General features: G+C 41.9%; 1 protein-coding gene across 35 annotated transcripts in view; it reads right to left on the bottom strand.

Annotated features, from left to right (window-relative positions):
• PCBP3 (poly(rC) binding protein 3) overlaps positions 1 to 19482 on the bottom strand; it is a gene marked incomplete at both ends in the record, with an annotated part of 77163 nt that overhangs the window by 35676 nt on the left and 22005 nt on the right. For 25 of the 35 annotated variants that reach the window (XM_083474419.1, XM_083474400.1, XM_083474393.1 and 22 more), the window contains 2 exons: positions 2014 to 2037; positions 6294 to 6436. In XM_083474419.1, the coding sequence (XP_083330545.1) occupies positions 2014 to 2037; positions 6294 to 6362 (93 nt within the window). The other 10 variants (XM_083474421.1, XM_083474420.1, XM_083474394.1 and 7 more) reach the window with 10 other exon arrangements.

Below are 19482 nucleotides of genomic sequence, written 5' to 3'. Positions count from 1 at the left end.
ATTTAACTAACGAGTCCTATCGGCGGAAGCCCTGCACAAGGACGGCTGCTTGTGTAACAGGATTTCCCCTCCATTCAAAATTGGCTCAGGAGGCTGGGAGAACTCCTGGAACAGCCTGCGGGGGAAGAAGGAGAGGGAGAGCCTTCCATCTGGCAAGCCAAAATGCTTGCCCTGGTGGAACGGTGAATGCCTCCCCCTGTATCCAGGGAACAACACTGGGAAAACACACTGTTGATGCACATAACCATCCTATCTCGAAAATCTAGTGAACCTGTTTGCCCTGTAGACTGAGGAAAATTTTAGAATTCGGCTCTGTTAAAGACAAATCCTTTGCCCAATATGCCGCTACATTTATTAATGGACAGCTCAGCTGTTTTTGGTCTAAGGCACTTGACAGCTCTTGCCTGACCCCACTCTATTAAGGACCCAGATAGATTTGTAGAAAGTAATCACAGCTTCTTTTAAGCTGGGTCTGTCTCTCCACCTCTCCAATAGCTCTTGTAATCACACCTTCCCCTTGAGGTGCTCACTCCGTCCCGCATCTTGGTACATGCACACCTTCAGAAGTTACCACTATGGCACATGGAGGAGAGAATACAGCCCCACCTCCTGCGATGTTTGAAGCCCATTTTGAAATATCTTCTAAATATATTCCAGATGTGGTTGTAGCAACAACTGGCATTTGTGCATGGGGGCTTCCAGATGGGGAATTATTTTATTTTATGTATGTATTTTTATTAATTTTTTATATGGCCCCTCCTCATTCAGAGATCTCCGCCAGCAGGCTAAGACTTTCTTGTTCCAACAGGCTTTTAATGAAAGGACTGGTCCTGAGCTGGGTTTTTTTTGTAATTATTGGTATGTTTTAAACAGATTTTCTATATGTATATGATTTTAATTCTATTAATGTTTAATCGTATTTTAATTATTGGTTTTTCCTATGTTTTTAGTGGTTCTTGTTTTTAGCTGTAAGTTGCCTTGAGTCCCATCAGAGAAAAGGGAAGGGCATAAATAAATATAGAATACTACTAATAATTGTTTCTGTCTTTTCTTTTGCCCCTTTTTTAATCTTTTCTATTTGGTACTGTAGATCAAGCTCTGGCTAAAAGAGAATATCTGGCTAGTGTGGAAGCATCCTTTAACAAATGAGAGTGACAACACTATAGCACCATTTTCGGGGGAAGAATAGGCGGTTGTTTTGATTTTTGAAATAAATGTTTATGTTTAATAATCATAAAATGAAAGACGTGATTTTCCCATTTACATAAGGCACACCCTATCTGCCTTGCACCTAAGGATATCTAGGCTGTGGTTGAGGTAGATGGTTGAAACCCCTGGGTATAGGGAGGTATATACATTCAATAAATAATAATAATATAGAAGGTGCATCTTAAGAAAGTTCAGGGCAGCCGAATCGCTTGTCCCATTTTAGTCAGCCAGTCAGATTTTTATTATTTGCAGTCAATGGCCATTGCAATGTAACTCATAAAAACAAACAACTGAAAAGTAAGCTAAACATATACAAGTTGTCAAAACTTGAAACAGTAAATCATGTTTTTTAATCCCCTTGGCAGTCAATACTGTTGGGGATCAAAAAAGAAGCCTGCAGCTTTCTCACTGCTAGGACATCTAAAGCTACTTTATAGGTAACAAACTTGTCTGCATCAGCCATTTTGAAATTACCTGATTGACCTTCTAGCAAATTATTAAATTAACAGAAGAATCTGATTGTAGGTGAACTGTACAAATGGCAGGGTATAGCGTGCCATCTGGCCTCTTTCACATAAATGGAGATTATTATTTGCGGTCCTATTAAAGAATTTACTGGTAGTAAATTCTGGAGGCAAACCTAGAAATCTAAAGTGAGTAAACACATCTCATTCCACCAAACCACACACTACAGCTTGTTTGTACTAAAAAATCAGCTGGGAAAGGGGCATTTCCCTCCCACATGTGCAGTTTGTAAACACAGGCAATATTGAAGCATTAAGATGCATAGTTTGAAGAAATTACCTTCCCAATGATGCTTCCAACTTCCTGTTTTAAAAGAAAAATTGCAACAAAGTAAGAATTCAAGAACGTTCATTAATAAACATACTTGGCTGAGACTGAAATTAATTAAATGATATGGGCCACAGAGGTTATCTTCCCAACAGAGAGCTCTTGGTGCAACCCAGTCACTGCTCTTCTTCTGAAGAACGCAATAGACTTTGCACCCTATTTGGGATATTGTATTCATTATGCTGCTATATTCTTTCCAGTTGGAGTGGCTTAGATCTGTGGATGCGGAAAGAAAATGTCTAATTCACCTGAATGGCAGTTTTTAAAATAATTTCTTTTTTTTTAATAAGATATTTATTGAGATTTTCAAAGTGTTACAAAATAAAATAAAAGCAGAAGAAAATAGAAAATAAAAATAGTTAACAAAGTAGAAAAAGAAAAAAACAAACCCCTTCCAACCATACGAATACAAATTCAAAAATAAGAAAAAGATACAGAAAAAAATACAAAAATACACCACAAACAATTAAGAACATTTAAAAACAAATTCATTATTCTCCAATCCTCAACTGTCATTACCTTCTTTCTTTGACCTCCTCCTCCTCCCTTTCTTTGTATCCTAGTTATTAATTATCCCAGCAAATCCTTTCCATATTTCATAATATTCTGTCATTACATTACCCTAAACTGTTTTAATCTTGTCTTTCTATAGGAAAATAAACCTTAAAGCTTAAGACTTAACTCTTATCCTTACCAACTTCTCATAACCATAATATTCTTTCATAATTCTTTAAACATCTTTACTAAAGCCGAGTAATTTCATTCCAACATTTTTCTGACATTCATCAATTTTATAAAACAGTTCTAATGGTAAAAAAAAGAAATACAAACAGATCCACTCTTCATCCAACGTCCCTTCCTCCTGGTTCCGGGTTTTGTCAGTCCTTATTATCCCATCGATCTAGCCCATTAACCTGGCAACCTTATATCCGAGGCCCTCGAGTCTCTTCCATGTCCCTTCCAAAGCTCTTCTTCATATTTGTAACTGTATTTTCCCTTGTCTCCTGCTCGTGGTAACTCCAGCTTGGCAATATTTTTAACCCTTCTCGACAGATCAGCTCCTTTTCCATATTCAACACTGAATTCCATATGGTATTTAAAAGCATGTTTCAAAGACCCTCCAAAATTAAGAGCCCCCACAATCCCAAACATCTCACGGCCCATTGCCAGATTTGAAAAGTCCAAACATCCCAGCATAGGGGGGTCAATCCAGCCCTCCATTTCCAAGCCAAACCAAACTTTTTCTTTCCAAATCTGGCTTTTTCCAAGTTCATTTGTCAAATCCGAAAACTCATATTCCTGTTGGGCCTGTTCTGTCAGGACACACTCCTGATTTAATTCCTGGGTGGGCTCCACATATTTTCCCACTGTCTGTTCAAAATTTCCCACTGCCTGTTCAAAATTTCTAGTCGAAGTCGCCATCAAATTCACCTTCTCATGTAACTGTTCCAGTAGGGCATTTGTTTTATAGAAAGCACACAACAAAGTTTCTGAATACATTGTCCTGCAAGGTCAAATGCCTATTCCCACAATTGTAATCTGTAACAGCTGCCGGCTCCCTGGAGTTGGTTACAGTTTCACAGTATCCCTCTAGGGGGAAAACTTCTATTTGTTCTTGCAACAAAGTTTCCCTTTTTGAGATACTTTGCCAATATTTATTCCTTTAAAGTGGGAAGGGAAGCAGTGGAATCACTATGTTTCTCTTCTTTTAGCTATCTGTCAAAAACGCTTGTCTCTGGTCAATGAACTTCAAACGTCAGTCCTGACACCCCGCTCCAGGATCAGGACGGAGGAAAGTTGCTTTACTTTAAACTCACTTTAAACAATCCGAAAAAGATCCCCCTTCTTCTCCTGCTGTCGAAGGGGGGTTTCCACAATTTTAAATGATGAAATCCAATTCTTTAAAGGCGATTTTCTGAGCTCTAGTTTACGTTGTCTTTGCTTTATTCTGTCTACAAAAGAACGGAAGGCTGACTTCCTGTTTAGACCTTCCCATTCCGTACCAAATTAAAATAGATTTTTAAGATCCAATTCCTTTCTGCTCACAAGTCCCCATTTAATGTCCAGTTGTTCAAAATCTAAGTACTCACGGGTGCTTATTTTAGAGTCCAAATTGTCCCAGGAAAAAGGCAGCGCTCTCCGGCAACGGCTATGCGGCTCCGCTCCGCGGAAATAGCAGTTGACTCAAAGCACCGCACCACTTCCCCCTCTGCACTTCGGAGCCCGTTAGTGGGTTCCTTAGCGAGTTGGGGGGGGCGCTAAAGGTGCCCGCCGAGTCCCATGGTCACAGGCTTCATCCACCTGTGATTTTTAAAAGGTTCCCCGCTTCGCCGTAGTGGAGAAGACCCGTTTCCCGCGGAGCTAGTCCCTCCAGTTCAGAGGGAGTCCGCCATTGCCGATGGCGCCGCCCCAGAAGTAGTTTTTAAAATAATTTCCACCATCTTTTAAAAATCAGTTGCTTAATGTGTACTTCAGGGCTTTTAAAAAAACAATATTAAGTGCAATATTAAAAAGCGATATTAAGCACAATATTAAGCAAAAAGTGTTTTTGTGTTACTTTCTTTTTTCCTAGCACAGGATGTGCATCCAGCCTGTGACCATTTCTAGTGGAGGACAATCATAAGATCATAAAATTGCAGGGTTGGTTTGCAGAAGAGGGAAAAACAGATCTCTCTATTAAGTTTTTGTTTGTTTTGAAGCCCAATGTAAGTACAGTACTGCCATTACAGTATCTGAGGCAATCCCTCACATGCTCTGCGGGGAAACAGGTACTCTGAACAGGGCTGTTTGTACTGACTGTCCACCAAATACAAAATGGCTCAGTTGCACTCAGGTGAGGAGCACACAGAAGTGGATGGTGGGATATGCAAAGAGCTCTTTAGGGCTTCAAAAGCTTCAGGTTGAACATTTCAGCCCATTGATTCAGGCTGGAAGCTTAACATAGATTTGTGGTTCCCAACGTGGTGCACCCCCCCCCACAGGGGGGCAATTTGATTTTTAAGGGGGTGGCAATTTGAGAATGAGTTGTTAACAGTTAATGGCCTTTTAGGCTTTCTCCATGTGAATAGTTCACTTTTTGAAAATTAAGAATTATATGGCCCCAGTGGTGGTGGTGGAGATCAGGATTTTTGAGATGCTTAGGTGGGGCATGGCCAAAAAAAGGTTGGGAACCACTGGCATATTCAGCCTCTGGTAAAATTGCCCATATGCTTTCTTTTGTAAATAATAAGAACATTGCTAGACTAGAGTACCAGCCAAATAAACCTTTATTTGGAATTTATAAAAATTATAGTAACTGGATAACTGAAACTCAAGAAATAGACAAGACTATCAGGCAAACAACATGCATTGAGTGCTCCTACAAGCTCTGTGAATAGAACAGAAACATGATTGATTTCCCCCAAAAGCTTTTTAAAAATCATTTTTGGGTCTGACCCCACTCTTTGATATTTCATTACATGTATATTTAATACCTTTAATGATGCCTTGACCACAGTTCATTATTAAATTTCATAACATTTGTACAGTGCATATTTTGTCTTCTAGGCTGATATCTGAACTATATAGAAAATCCAGATTAACCCCCCCACACACACACAATTGCCTCAAGGCCAGCATCTTCTTCCAATGGTGGACGGGGAGGGGGGCACTTTTAAATACTGTTCCCCCTGGATATCTTTTTCTTTTTGGCTCTTGTTGGGGAAATGCTGCTACTGAAAGAAAACAAACTGAAAGGGAATCAGTAAGTAAAGCCTCACCATCACCACCTGAGCAGAGAAAGTGGCTTTGGGACCCTTCAGTGAGGATGTTGAAGGACAAAATCAGAGACTTTTCACCACTAATCCGCTGAAGCTTTTCAATTAGCATTAGAAAGAAACCTTGCTTGCCAGCAGGCATTACAGAAGGACCTTGGCCATGGGGAACTGGATGATATAGAAGGGTTGGGGCACTATTTCAAGAACGCTATAAAGTCTGAACTCTGGGAGATTTTGGTTGGGAGCCTCTATCTCAAAAAAGCCAGCGATCATGATCTTCAGCCGATAGTGGTGGACAACAATAACTTCCCCAATTAAACAGTTTCCCAGGTTTGTTGTGTTATGAATCGCATATTTGTCAGAGAACTAAACTAATATATGTGACATGGACACACAATCTTAGCATTTGCATCTAGACAAGTAAATCATCACTGGCTCCTGGACGTTGTTTTAAGGAAGCACACGGTCCCTGCTCACCTTTCCATGCATCAGCAGTCGGATGGTGAGAGTCACATTCAGGCCACCTTCAGAAACTTTAGATTCCATCTTCTATGGTGGTATGGGAAACAGTCTGATATTAGGAGACCCAAGGAGAAAGTGACTTCACAGGAGAAAACCACCTGTAAAGAGAACAAGTAAGATTTAAGATGTTTTCAGTCTTTTGACAACCTGGAAAACTGATAGTGATCTATGCGAAGAACTTTCTCTGAGTGTTCCAGGCCTAGTCGGTGGCATAGCATCCGTTACCAGTGCCCAGGGCTGGTGGGTGGGCACAAGTCCTGCCCTCGCTGCCACCGCTGGAGTAACCCCATGCCCGCTGGAATAAAGCAGGGGGAGTCTGGCTGGTCGATGCAGCCCTTGGTGGCCATGGAGGAGCATCAGGCCATGCCATGCTGGGGGTGTCTGCATGGCGGCCCCTGGGTCGTACCCCCTCAAAAATTGTGCACCTCGGTCCATGGCCCCCTGCCCCCCTACTCTATGCCCCTGCTGTTAGTTATTCTAAAGAACAAATTTTCCTTTGATGTGTCTCTATATTTTGTATCTTCCATTTGCCTCCTTCTTCTCTCTCAAGTTGTGAATAATTTGGGATACGTATGATTTTACTAAGATGGGTATCCTGGAGAATTCTGCTTTAACACAGCATAAAGAAACATTAGCACTTAAATAGCCACAATACATCTTGTTCCCTTTAACATCTCACAGATTGTAAATTTATATTACAGTGATTCCAATTTACTTTGACTAGTCTTTTACCAAAATGCTAAACTATTTCCCCATATTCCCATCAAAACTAGATGCCATGAAGTTTCCTAGCTAGGTGTTGGCCTTACTTATCTTCTGCAAGCCATTCAATAATGACAAGTTTTTATGCTTTTTTAAAAAAATATTATATACAGTACTGCTTGCTTGTGTGACAATCTCTAAGTAGTTTGCCCAACTGTACGATTCTGAGGAGTGTTGAAGTGGAACTTTATTTCCCCTCTCACATCAAGTGGAACCATGTTAAATAACCCAAGTGCTGTCTCTGGATTTTGCAGAGCCCTTCAACAACATGGCATCCTCCGTGGTCCCCCTTCTCCTTGCCACGGCCACATGCCCCTCCCCCAGTCTCCATCACTGCCTAAGGGAGATCCAAGTGAGTGAAGGCTGAAGCTCCCTTGCCCTTATCACTGCCCACAGGCTATAGAGGGCAGCAAAACAGATGGAGACATCAAGGAGGAAGAGGAGAAGCACCGGGGGAGAGCCAGTGTGGTGTAGTGGTTAAGAGCAGTAGACTCGTAATCTGGTGAACCGGGTTCGCGTCTCTGCTCCTCCACATGCAGCTGCTGGGTGACCTTGGGCTAGTCACACTTCTCTGAAGTCTCTCAGCCTCACTCACTCTGTGTTTGTTGTGGGGGAGGAAGGGAAAGGAGAATGTTAGCTGCTTTGAGACTCCTTCTTCTCAGTTTGGGTACTGGCCTCAGCAGGTGCTCAATAATACCAACACTAGACATTGGATCTGACCTTCATGCTTACTTGTTTGACATTTTGACATTTGTGATGGTGGTACATGTGTTGCCCACAGCAGTAGAAATTCAGTGTGCAATGCTATCACTGGGCACTATATGTAAATGCACAGTCTCAAGCACATACCCAATAAGCCCATCACAGCTCAGTGGTAGAGCATGTGCTTTGCATCTAAGTCCAAGATTCAATAGCTTGCATCACCAGTTAAAAGGACTATACAGCAGGACTAGGGTCCCCCCCCCCTTTCCCAACCCTTGGAAAACAGCTACCAGCTGCAGCTAGATGGACTGTGCTGTTAGACACCTCCTTATGAACTGCAAAAAGGGGAAGTGAATCTAATCTGGTAACAACAGCATCAGACCACCCTTGTAGGTGGACATAACAGCAACACTGGATCTACAGCAAACCTTTTCAGAACTAAAATACCCTGCAGATGAAGTTAGACAACAGATCAACAGAGCCAGACTGATACCCAGAGAGAACTTGCTGCAAGACAGACCCAAAAAAGAAAATAACAGAACACCTCTAGTCATCACATACAGCTCCCAAGTTAAAACAGTACAATGCATCATCAGAGACCTACAACCTCTCCTGGACAATGACAGTTCTCTTTCTCAAGCTCTGGGAGGAAGACCGTTCATTGCCTACAGACAGCCACCCAATCTTAAACAACTCCTAACCCACAATAATACTACAACCAGACTTAACACAGACACTGGCACCAGAGCCTGCAATAAACCCAGATGCCAACTTTGCTGCCACATACACCCGGACAACACCATTACTGGCCCCAACAACATCACACATACCATCTCGGGACTATTTAATTGCTCATCGTCTAATATTGTGTATGCCATCAAATGCCAACAGTGTCCTTCAGCTCTCTATATTGGACAAACAGGCCAAACCTTACGCCAAAGAATAAACGGACATAAATCTGACATCAAGAATCACAAAACAGAGAAACCAGTAGGAGAACACTTCAATCTCCCAGGACATTCTATACAAGATCTCAAAGTAGCTGTTTTACTACAAAGGAATTTCAGAAATAGACTGGAAAGAGAAGCTGCTGAATTGCAACTCATTACCAAACTTAAAACCATGGAGAGACCTGGTCTGAACAGAGACATTGGATTCTTATCTCATTATACATGACTAAGCCATTTCTCACCTTCTCACCCCTTGCTTTTTCCTGTAAGACCTATTACAGTTGTTAAGAGTCGTCAACAGGCTCATCTCAGCTATCTGCCAATCTCCCATTCCCACCACCCTTCTGAGTAATACCCCTCCCCACCTTCTCACTATATAGAAGGAACTGGCAACTTCTGTTTCAGTGTATCTGAAGAAGTGTGCATGCACATGAAAGCTCATACCAAGAACTAACTTAGTTGGTCTTTAAGGTGCTACTGGAATGAATTTTTTTATAGCAACACTGGAGATTAGAGGCCTGTGCTGTTTGGAAGCCACGAGTATTTTAATATAGTGTGATGATTGTCAAATTGCTAAGTTAGTCAAGGGCAGAAGGACTGTGTCGCTCTAATCCCCAAGGAATTGTAATGAGGACAGGGGACAAGTTTATTATTTGCAAACCATTTTGTTTCTCCATGTGTGGTATATGCTGTACGGATTCTCCATACCTCGACTGGGCAAGAGTTTGCAATCCAGAGATCTACCAGTAGTTATTCCTGTTTTTCAGTGGGTCCATTTTGCCCCCAGTGAGTGATCCTGGTGCACGGAGAAAGAGGAAAGGCTTGCAAGAATGCTCTATTAAGTCTTTAATGGCAAAATTTATTTGAGGCATGCCGAGTTTAAGGTGTTCAATTGTGCTTCTGTCTCTTCTTCCTCTATCTAGAAAACGAAAAGCCTGAGAATCAGGCTGTTATGTAAATGTTTCCAATAGATTGAAAAAGTGGGTCATGTGTTCGCCAAATGCTCCTGGCTTTAAGATTTATCAGCGTTATTAAATTATACATGCTTCATGCTTCAGTGTGTAGGAAAGCTCCATTAGCCTTTTCTTAATCATACTGGTGAAAGGTATGCATTTTGTCTCTGAATTCAGGAGCTGAATGAAAACATGGGTCACTATATAGAAAAGGCTTTTTTTTACTTTGAATTCATGTGCTCTTCAACATATTGACAATTCCCTGCAGACAGAGATGTAGACAAAAGCCAAAAAACATGTTTTACAAACATGCTGTTCAAAAGCGTCACAATAATAGCTTTTATTTTCTGCTCTAAGCCAGCTTTCTAAAGCTCTTCTTCTTCGTTGATTCTTTTGTCTTCTGCTTGTTTTAAAAGAAGTCATGACATAGCTTTCTATGATTCCATTTAGGGACTTTGAAAGTTCTGTTATGTGCAAGCCAGTAAATGTACCACGTAGGGGAAGACCATATGCAGTTTGCTCACCTGTGCTTGCCTCTTAAAGGTAGAGGGACCCCTGACCATTAGGTCCAGTCGTGGCCGACTCTGGGGTTGCGGCGCTCATCTCGCTTTATTGGCCGAGGGAGCCGGCTTACAGCTTCCGGGTCATGTGGCCAGCATGACTAAGCCGCTTCTGGCGAACCAGAGCAGCGCACAGAAAAGCCATTTACCTTCCCGCTGAAACGGTACCTATTTATCTACTTGCACTTTGACATGCTTTCGAACTGCTAGGTTGGCAGGAGCAGGGACCGAGCAATGGGAGCTCACCCTGTTGCGGGGATTCGAACCGCCGACCTTCGGATCGGCAAGTCCTAGGCTCTGTGGTTTATTATTTTTTTATTTATTTATTTAAAATAAATCCATATATCTTTATTAAAAAGTTAGCTCATGACAGTTCAGACTTCATGGGGATCAGGTCATCTGTAACCTCTGGACATATTATAGCCTGTGCGTCTTCAGGTTGCCAACAAATTACTGAAGCAAGGTAATAACTCAACTCACTTCATGGTAAGAGAGATCACAAATGACCAGTGCACCAAATGACAGCTACAAGAGGGTTTGGTTTAAGACAGATGATTAAGGGAGATGATTGCATGATTCCAGGCAATATGTGCTTCAGGTGTCAATTATCACGGTTTAACCCACAGCGCCACCCACGTCCCCTGTGCTTGCCTCTTACATACAGATAAATATTTTAGAATCTGGCTGTACGTCCCATTCACTCCAATGGGAATTTCCTGCCAGCTTAGGATCTGGTTCAGCAACCAAATATCATTGCTCTAAAGCGGTAGCACTACACTGACACATACATCACCTGCTGGAAGAATTCTGTCTTGCTATCCCATTTCCCCATCTTAAGTAGGTGATTTCAGTGGAAAACTCATATGCCAATTCAAAATTCAATGGGTTCTTCAGGTCACGTTATTCTGCCACTGACAGCCATCCACCAACACGGTAGTGGAGAAACAAGAGCTAATCTCAACATAGGGTATCAGACCATATCCCTATTGCCCAAATAGTATGATTTAACAGCTGCAGTTTCCCAGCATTCTGGAGCTTGAATGGACATTAATGCAATGACTTTTTGGCTAATTGAATTTGATTTCATTTTGAGAAGGCAATGTCTACAATTATCTGATCAGGTAAAAATTAAATTTAAAATAAGGAACTAAATGAAAAAAGAAGAAATAGTAATGATTAATAATAAATCACACACCATCTAGAAGGTGAAAGTCATAGATAACGTATCTTATGCCTGCCAAGTGGGTAATTGGTTAAGTGAAAAATAAAGAGTAAAAAATAATAATAATAATAATCAGATACAGATGCCAAAAGGGAGTTCACTTTTTCCATGAATAAGCCCCAGATGTCTTCTGCTGCTTTTGAATTCTCCCTTCCAACGCTGCCACCATTAAAACAGTGGTAACTAGGATCTGACCTCTGTGACAAAATTATTATCCATTTTAAAGTTCTGTTTAAATTTATTTTTATGCCGCATTAGAGGTGAATGCAGGCTCTTCACAAAATGGCTGCTCTAAACCTTCATGGTTGTTCCCTATAGCAAGAAACTTTACTAATTTATGGCACTGTCTGGAATAAGGTCATGGACACAAACTTAGTAATATCAAAATACTGGACTGTATTTCAATTTGTCTGGAGACCTTGAGCCTCCTGGCTTCCATGCTTCATCTGTAAAACCTACACATTTTTTGGGGCCCAGGTGAGGCCTTGTCACTCGGACGTGTCACCTCCTGAAAAGCCTGTGTGGCAACTACTTTCAGGTGTTGTTCGTGGTGTTTTTTGTGCCACTTAGTGAACTTTGTTCAACCAAACCAGTTCATTCCAAGCACTGGCCTTTACCTATTTGCGATTCTTAATAAAAGGCATTTCCCGGCCAGTGTTAGCTTGTGACGTTCATAGGTAATTGAACGTCTTACCCAGTGCTTTTTTTTCTTAAAAAAATGTTTAGGGGTCTTCTCATTTTGACTCAAGGAAACCACCATTTTATAGTTCAAATTGGGAAAAGTAAATACAGTAAATGAACAAAAGTACAAAGATTCACAAAATGTTTAGGGGTGTGCATAGCCCTGCGTAGCCCCAGAAAAAAGCACTGGGTAAGCTGTCACACATGCGCAGTTGGGGCCTGTGTTGCCCAGGGAGAGCTGGAGAGAGAGGAATGAATGTCATAGCTCAAGGAATTGCAGAGGGTGAGTAAAATGGTAGAAAGGCATGGAGGAAGGGGAAATGTTAAAGGTCCAGTCAGAAATTCTACGGGTATGGGTAGCTTATGGAGGCCAAGGGGCCCATCTTATCAACGCCACTTTTGATGAATGGCCACTGTTAAATATATAATCACCATGGTCAGAATAGGAATGAATTTCTTTTAATTTCCTTCTGGCTTCTCTGTTCGCAATCCTCACCCATCTCTATATATGCCTGCAACTCAAGATAACCACATATCTGATGACATAAGTAGTAGCCTGCAAAAGCTTACACTGTAAGAAACACAAATGATTCTCTTCAACCAGGCATTCAGATTTTTTCCCAATACATATGCTTGGGTGGTGAGGGCGGGGAGTTATTAGTTCTTTGGATGAAGGGTGGAGGAAGAAGAAGAAGAGGAGGAGGAGGAGGAGGAGGAGGAGGAGGTGGAGGAGGTGTGTGAGTCTTTAAGGTGCTACAAAAGTATTTGTTATTTTTACCTTGGCTGGTGGTTGGAACCCAAACCAGCTATTGTCCTCACCTTAGTAATAAAAGCAAGAATCTAAGAAGAGCCTTGTTGGATGAGAGCAAAAGCCCGTCTAGTTCTCCACCACCTTGTTCTCACAGTGGCCAACAAAGGTAGGAAGCCTACCTGCGGAACTTGAAGGCCACAGCCCCCTCTTCTTGGTCTGATCTTCTCTGAAGACCACAGACATCTAGCGGGAGCAAATGGTGGCCTGGGCGCCTGAGAGACCATGCCACCGTCCACTTGGCCATGAACTCTTCTGACTGATTCAAATCCTCCTTAGGCTTTTATTGGCCAGAATAAGACAAGTCTTGTAGTCTCTTGACAAACATCGTTTCCCCAGCTTCCAACTCAATTCAGTAATGTCACTGAAAATAATAAACAAAGATCACTGACCTCTGCTAGGGGAACAAAAAAGAAGACACACAGCGTCTCCAACTGACCACAGGGCAGAAATTTACCCCACTGAATGCACTTTTGAAAATCCACTACATTTGGTAGCAAAACCAACATGTCAGCAACACTGCAAAGGCCAGAATTGCTGAAGGCAAACAACAGAAACCTACTCATCTGTCTTCAATGAGCCTGGAAATGGGTCACAAAAAAGCTGTCAGTAACTGAGAAGGGAACTGGGACATCCCTACCTGACTGAGTAGGCCTGACAGTATGTCAGTTATTTCTGCATTTAACTGCCTATTTTGTGGATGCCCTTGACTCCTCAGTTGTTGTTGTTTGGAGAGACAATAGAAAGAGATCAAATCCCTTATGCCAAACACTTCTTTTCCCATGATGGTTTGCCACACGTCCCATGCCATTAACTCCCTAATCAGAATCACCACTCCTGGTACCCATTTTACCATCAATGTCCACAGATCCAGAGGGAACAGAAGCCCTTTCCAGGCACATGAAGATTAAAAGTGTGCGGTCTTAGCAGTTCTTGCTGATGCCTTTAAGTCTTCTACAACATAATAATCCAAGAATCAAGTGATTGTTTGTCAGATACCTCAGCTATGGTTTACTAACATTAACCATAGTTTAGTGTTAAGTCTAAACAAGGCCAGGGTAGCTTTCAGAAGCTTTGTAAGACCTTTCTAATTATAGTCTGTACCTGCGTTATAGTTCTTGAAGAACCAGCAAGGGTTTGATTCATATGCAGGGAGTGCTGCCTCACGGTGTGATTCTACACTGCAGGGCTGTGCACACAATGGATGTGACTGTGTGGACAGGGCTCTCAGAATTTATCAATGAGAAAGATCAATGCTGCCCTCCTGGTTCCATATGCTGAAGCAGCTCCCACACTGCTGGAAATGCATGAGGCCCTCCTTCACAGCCTTGACCCACAGCAGCAGTCATGGGACCCTCTGTGATTATTGCCCAATGGGAAACTCCCATAGCTGGCACACAAGAGAAGATGCTCACAAGAGAAGATGCTCAGCATGCTCCATGACCAATAGCAGGTTCCCCCTTCCAAAAGGAAGAAGCGTGTGGATTGTCACTGGAAGAGTTGTTTATTGAGTTAAAGAAATTTACTAGTTGCTTCTCAGCTGAATAAAATCTCCGTGTTACATTAAGAACCCATTCAAAATGCACAAACCGTCCTTATGTCATTGAAAATGTAGTAGCATTAATACCATTCATTAGCCTCAGGTGTAGCACCTGGCCATGAAACACCCAGGAAGGGCATACCTTTCTTGTTCTTTTGGAAGATGGTAGTCTGTCCAATTGCTATTGCATGGGGAATATGTGATATTTTAGTCCTGTGCTTTATATGTTTCATAATATTTGCATTTATATTTCAGTGATAACAGTACTTCTTTCTAAGATTAAGAATAAAAACCAACGCTATAAATGGATCAGCCATGCCAGAATACAACCACAGCACAAGGTCATCTGGGGGATAATTCTGCACACTTGAGGTTTGCTTTTGCTCATGATTCCCATGAGATATCTAACACATAATGGCCATTTGATGTAAACCCACAAATTCAGCTTAACATGGTCAGCAAGAAACAGCAGTTCTGACCAGTTGCTAATTCAATATTAAGCTGCATTTTTGTGTCAATGTTTGCTTCAGGGAGAAAGATGAGATCTGATTTTTTTATTTATAACTATGCATGTTCCCTAAACCATTAAGCTTGTGGCGTTACCCTAAAGCCTCCATCAGTTAGTGATTGCAAACTAAAATTCTGATGAGCTGAAAACATTGATTTCCATGACCTTTCTCAGCCATCTCTTGATTGGAGAACATTTTAAAAGTACCCTCTTGCATGCTCTCTGCGGCACTGCCTGTCGCCCGATCCTCCTATTAGGTCCTAATCCTGTGATTATAAGCATTATATTTTAGCAGCTAAGATGGTATATGGAGCAAACAACTCAGGATTATCATTTAATGTTGCATATCATGGTCAAGTCAGAGATGGCAATGGGGAAGAGGGAGATTTTTATGGTTCAGTAATCTCTGAAAATACATTTTCAGACACATGTGGATTACTATATTTAACTAAATTATGCTGCCGAAATATGTGATAATGTATGTAGAACAGTGGAGAGATCCATCAAATTTCCTTCACTATTCCTTAACATGCAATGTGGTTGTTGAGAAGAGGAAGAGGAAGAGGAAGAGGAAGAGGAAGAGGAAGAAGAAGAAGAAGAAGAAGAAGAAGAAGAAGAAGAAGAAGACTGACTTCACATGTTTGCATTAAGGTTCACCCAGACCTTAATATCTTTGGAGGCCCTTATTCAGGTGCCTCCAGGGGTGGGAGGGGGCAACGGATGAAAATAACTTCTTCGTGGTTGCACTCCTCCTCTGAGATGGTCACCTGGTACCTACCTTCATGTCTTCAATGCCAGGTGAAGACTTTCATTTTTTAATTTTTCCACACCTTTCAGTCTGCTCCTGCCTAATTAGTGTCATTTGTTTTTATGCTGTTTTTGTTTTATTGACCTGTTTTCCTCCATTATTTTCAATTTGTTTTTATTATTGCTGTAAGCTATCCTGAGAGGGCAGCATATAAATTCCTAAGATGTCTTCTTAGTATGATACATTATCCCAGCAGGAGCTAAAACACAAAAGGGGTTGCTTCCGCACCAGCAATTTAGTCTGGAATTGCCACTCTAGGTTGAAAAGTGCTTTGTTTTGAATTGGGTGCTAAATTGATAGCATTCCTAATGGGGGCAATAAACTGATGTTGTGACTGGTGTGTCCCTCAGTGTTGATCAAGATGTCCAGTTCTATTCTGACAGTTATAAGCATTCATCTTTTTCAACACCTGAAGATCTAAATGAGTTATAAAAATGAACCCAACAGTGTTTTGTGCTATAATAAATAATAGCCCTTGTTGTGAATAGTTAAGTGTGACTAGTTGCACTGGAATGTCAAAGGTCAAAGAAACATAAATTGTGAACAACCACACTGTGAGGTACATTCATTTTATGACCATGGCTTCTGACCTAGAGAAGATCCTTGTCGTTTTTGGGACATGGATTTTACTGTCTGCATGGTGCAATTGTGGATCCTGATGCTTTCTCAATAAGATGTGTTCCAGTTACTGTACTGTACTGGCAAATGGATTTGGCTGAAGCCTCAGCTGCCCCATTGAATATGCCCATCAAAGGAAGAGTTTGGGAACAGAGAATACGGCTTTGATTTATTGCATTTAACAGTTCAGTACCCGCATCATCCAGTGTGTGGCCCAGACTAGCAGAAACTGACAGAGCTTATTAGGACTTTGCAATCCTGCAGGAAGACTTCACAATAATTTTTTGCCTCGAGGGGAGTGGAAGGTAGAGAAAATCTACAGTAGGAACTTGGAACAGGCCACATTTTGATGCATGTAGCATAAACACCAACACTCTCTATATTCAGGTTTAGTCACCGAAACGATGTAGCACAAATTTAAAAGGCATCTATCTTGGAAAACTGTGGGGGTAATGCTCCAGACAAGAGGCTGTGGAAAACACTTTATGTTATGGTGCCATAATTTATGTGAGCCTCTCACCACGGACACCCTGGTTGCATTAGCCCTCTTCTGGAGTTCAGTCTTGACTTGCAAGGGACAAAGTCATAGGGGGTGAGGCAAAAACATGCGCTTCATTGCCTCCCTATGTTTCTGAATGTACTGGACTTGCCCACTCCAGCCCAGGCTTTGTGTTTATCATGGAGGTAGCTTGTAAGTCCGCCTGGCAACCTGGCACACCCCTATTCTCTGACACATTTTTGCTGTTATGTGTCCAGGCTGAATGCCTAGAGAGAACCATCGAGAGCTTTCTTCATAGCAGCACCAGCCTCCACTAGGATTGCAGAGTGCAAGGCCATTTATTCCACGCCTTTCTCTCAGCTGTTGCAGTCACCATGTGGGGTCACTGGCCAGAAGAAGCATGTCAGGGCTTCCCACATCAGGACTGCAACATGTGAATTAGCCTTGAATGGTTTGTTCAAATGTCCTGTTTAAAATTCATACCATTCTCCAGGAACCTATTTTACGTGGTCACTTCCCTTCACACTGATTTACGCTTGCGCTCACTTAGGCCCTATCTGTTTACAAACTGGGGTTAATGATAATCCCTTGCTGGGAGTAGAATATAGTGGCCCAAGACACTACCATGGGTTCAACATTGACCTTCAGTACCTGATACAAAGAGAAGCAATTGGAAGTGAGTGCCAGAAAAACAGGGCTGAAACAGAAAATGTCACATGGTCAAGTTTCTGTAGCCTGGATGGGGAACCTAATTTCTCTAACAGAGCAGTATTGGAAAATGTAACATTTCAGGAAAGGGGCATTTTCATATGAGGATCCACTTCGGCCTGGGGCTTTTAAAGAGGCAATTTAGGACCACAGAAGGAGCTAACTGCAGAGTTAACAGCTAGCTTAGAGAATGCATAAGCTACACCTATAATAAATACCCCTCAACTGCCCCAATTTAATTGGGACATCCCGTTTTGGGGGGCCATGCTCTAACATGAGATTGTGACCCTGAAAGATGTGCATTCCGGTTTCCCTCTGGGACATGTTGGAGAATATGAGCTAAGCACTGGGTCAAATGGGTCCCCCAGCTGGCTCCTCCCCACCCTCCATGGTAAATAGGCCCCTGGACAGTTACTAAGTGGGTTGTGGTTGTCACCACAGTTTTAATTTTACAGCCTACTTCATTCCAGCAAGTCTTCAGGCCCATAACCATGAAAGGAGGAACAGCAGGAAAGCCATATGGGTGGTTGCCTAGTAACTGACCAAAATGTCTCCCACTACTTCCTGGTTCTCACAAGAAATAATGGGGTACGGATAGATGAATACTTGCCACTTTTTTCCATGATGGCAAGGAACCATTAATGAGCATTCTTTGGGTTTGTTCAGTCAACCAGCTGCAAATCCACCTAACAGTTGCCTATTCAACCCACATTTTACCAGCTTCCTTGTATGAATATAATGGGGGACTTTGTAAAAAAAAACACCTTACTGAAATCAAGATACACTATGTCCACAGCATTCCCCTGATCCACCAAGCTTGTAACTCCATCCAAGAGAGAGAGAGAGAGAGAGAGAGAGAGAGAGAGAGAGAGAGAGAGAGATGGATATCTGGCATGACTTGTTTGTTTGTTTGCTTGTTTGATTAGTAATCACAGCAACCTTTTCTAAATGCTCACAGACTGACCGTTGAGTTATCTATTCTAGTACATTCCCTAGTATCAATGTCAAGCTCACCGGTCGGTAAATTACCTAGGTCTCCCCCCCCCCCCTTGAAGATGGGGACAACATTTGCTCGCCTCCAGTCGGCAGGGACCTCACTTGTTCTCCAAGAATTCTCAAAGATCATGGGCAAAGGTTCTGAGATTACATCCGCAAGCTTCTTTTGTACCCTTGGATGCGGCTCACCAGCCCCTGGAGATTTGAATTTATTTAAAGTAGCCAGGTGTTGCCGTACTACCTTTTCACCTATCTTGGGTTGCAGAGTTTAAGCTGTGTTTGTATATTTGTAAATAAACTGAAATGCTACAGATGCCATAAGCCTTCTTTGAGCTCCTTCCAAAGGAAGCTAAACCCGACTAATTGCTGCCCCCCGCAATAACAATATGCATACAGGAATAACTCTTAGGATAGCTTCAGCACTGCAATTTGGAATAACTTGTGGGCATTAATAAGCTTATTTAGTGGAATTTCAAGCCTGCACGGCCCCCTCTCAGCAATATAGTTCAACCTGCTGGTAGGAGAAGCATCAATGGCAAACGCTTCTTCAGCCTGAGCTTTAAAATCTCCATTAAACAGCTACTTCATGTAGAGCCGAGGGCAGTTTTCCCCATTACTGAGCTCTTTCCATGCTTTTGAAATGGGTTAACCTAAATACATGTTGCTTTTGGTGAAGTTGAACCTTCAGATTCTCTTTCAAAGACAATAAAATATCAAATCTGAGATTTTTAGTGCTACATTTCCTTGATAACAATTCTGAGAGGGGTAGCCACATTAGTCTGTTGCAGAAAAAACAAGAGAGTCTTGTGCAACTTAAAGACTAATCCAT

Source organism: Podarcis liolepis (assembly GCF_965112155.1).
Source record: "Podarcis liolepis genome assembly, chromosome: 1".
Taxonomy (NCBI): Eukaryota; Metazoa; Chordata; class Lepidosauria; order Squamata; family Lacertidae; genus Podarcis; species Podarcis liolepis.
Note: the sequence above shows the minus strand (reverse complement) of the source record. Positions and strands in the feature narration are given on the sequence as shown.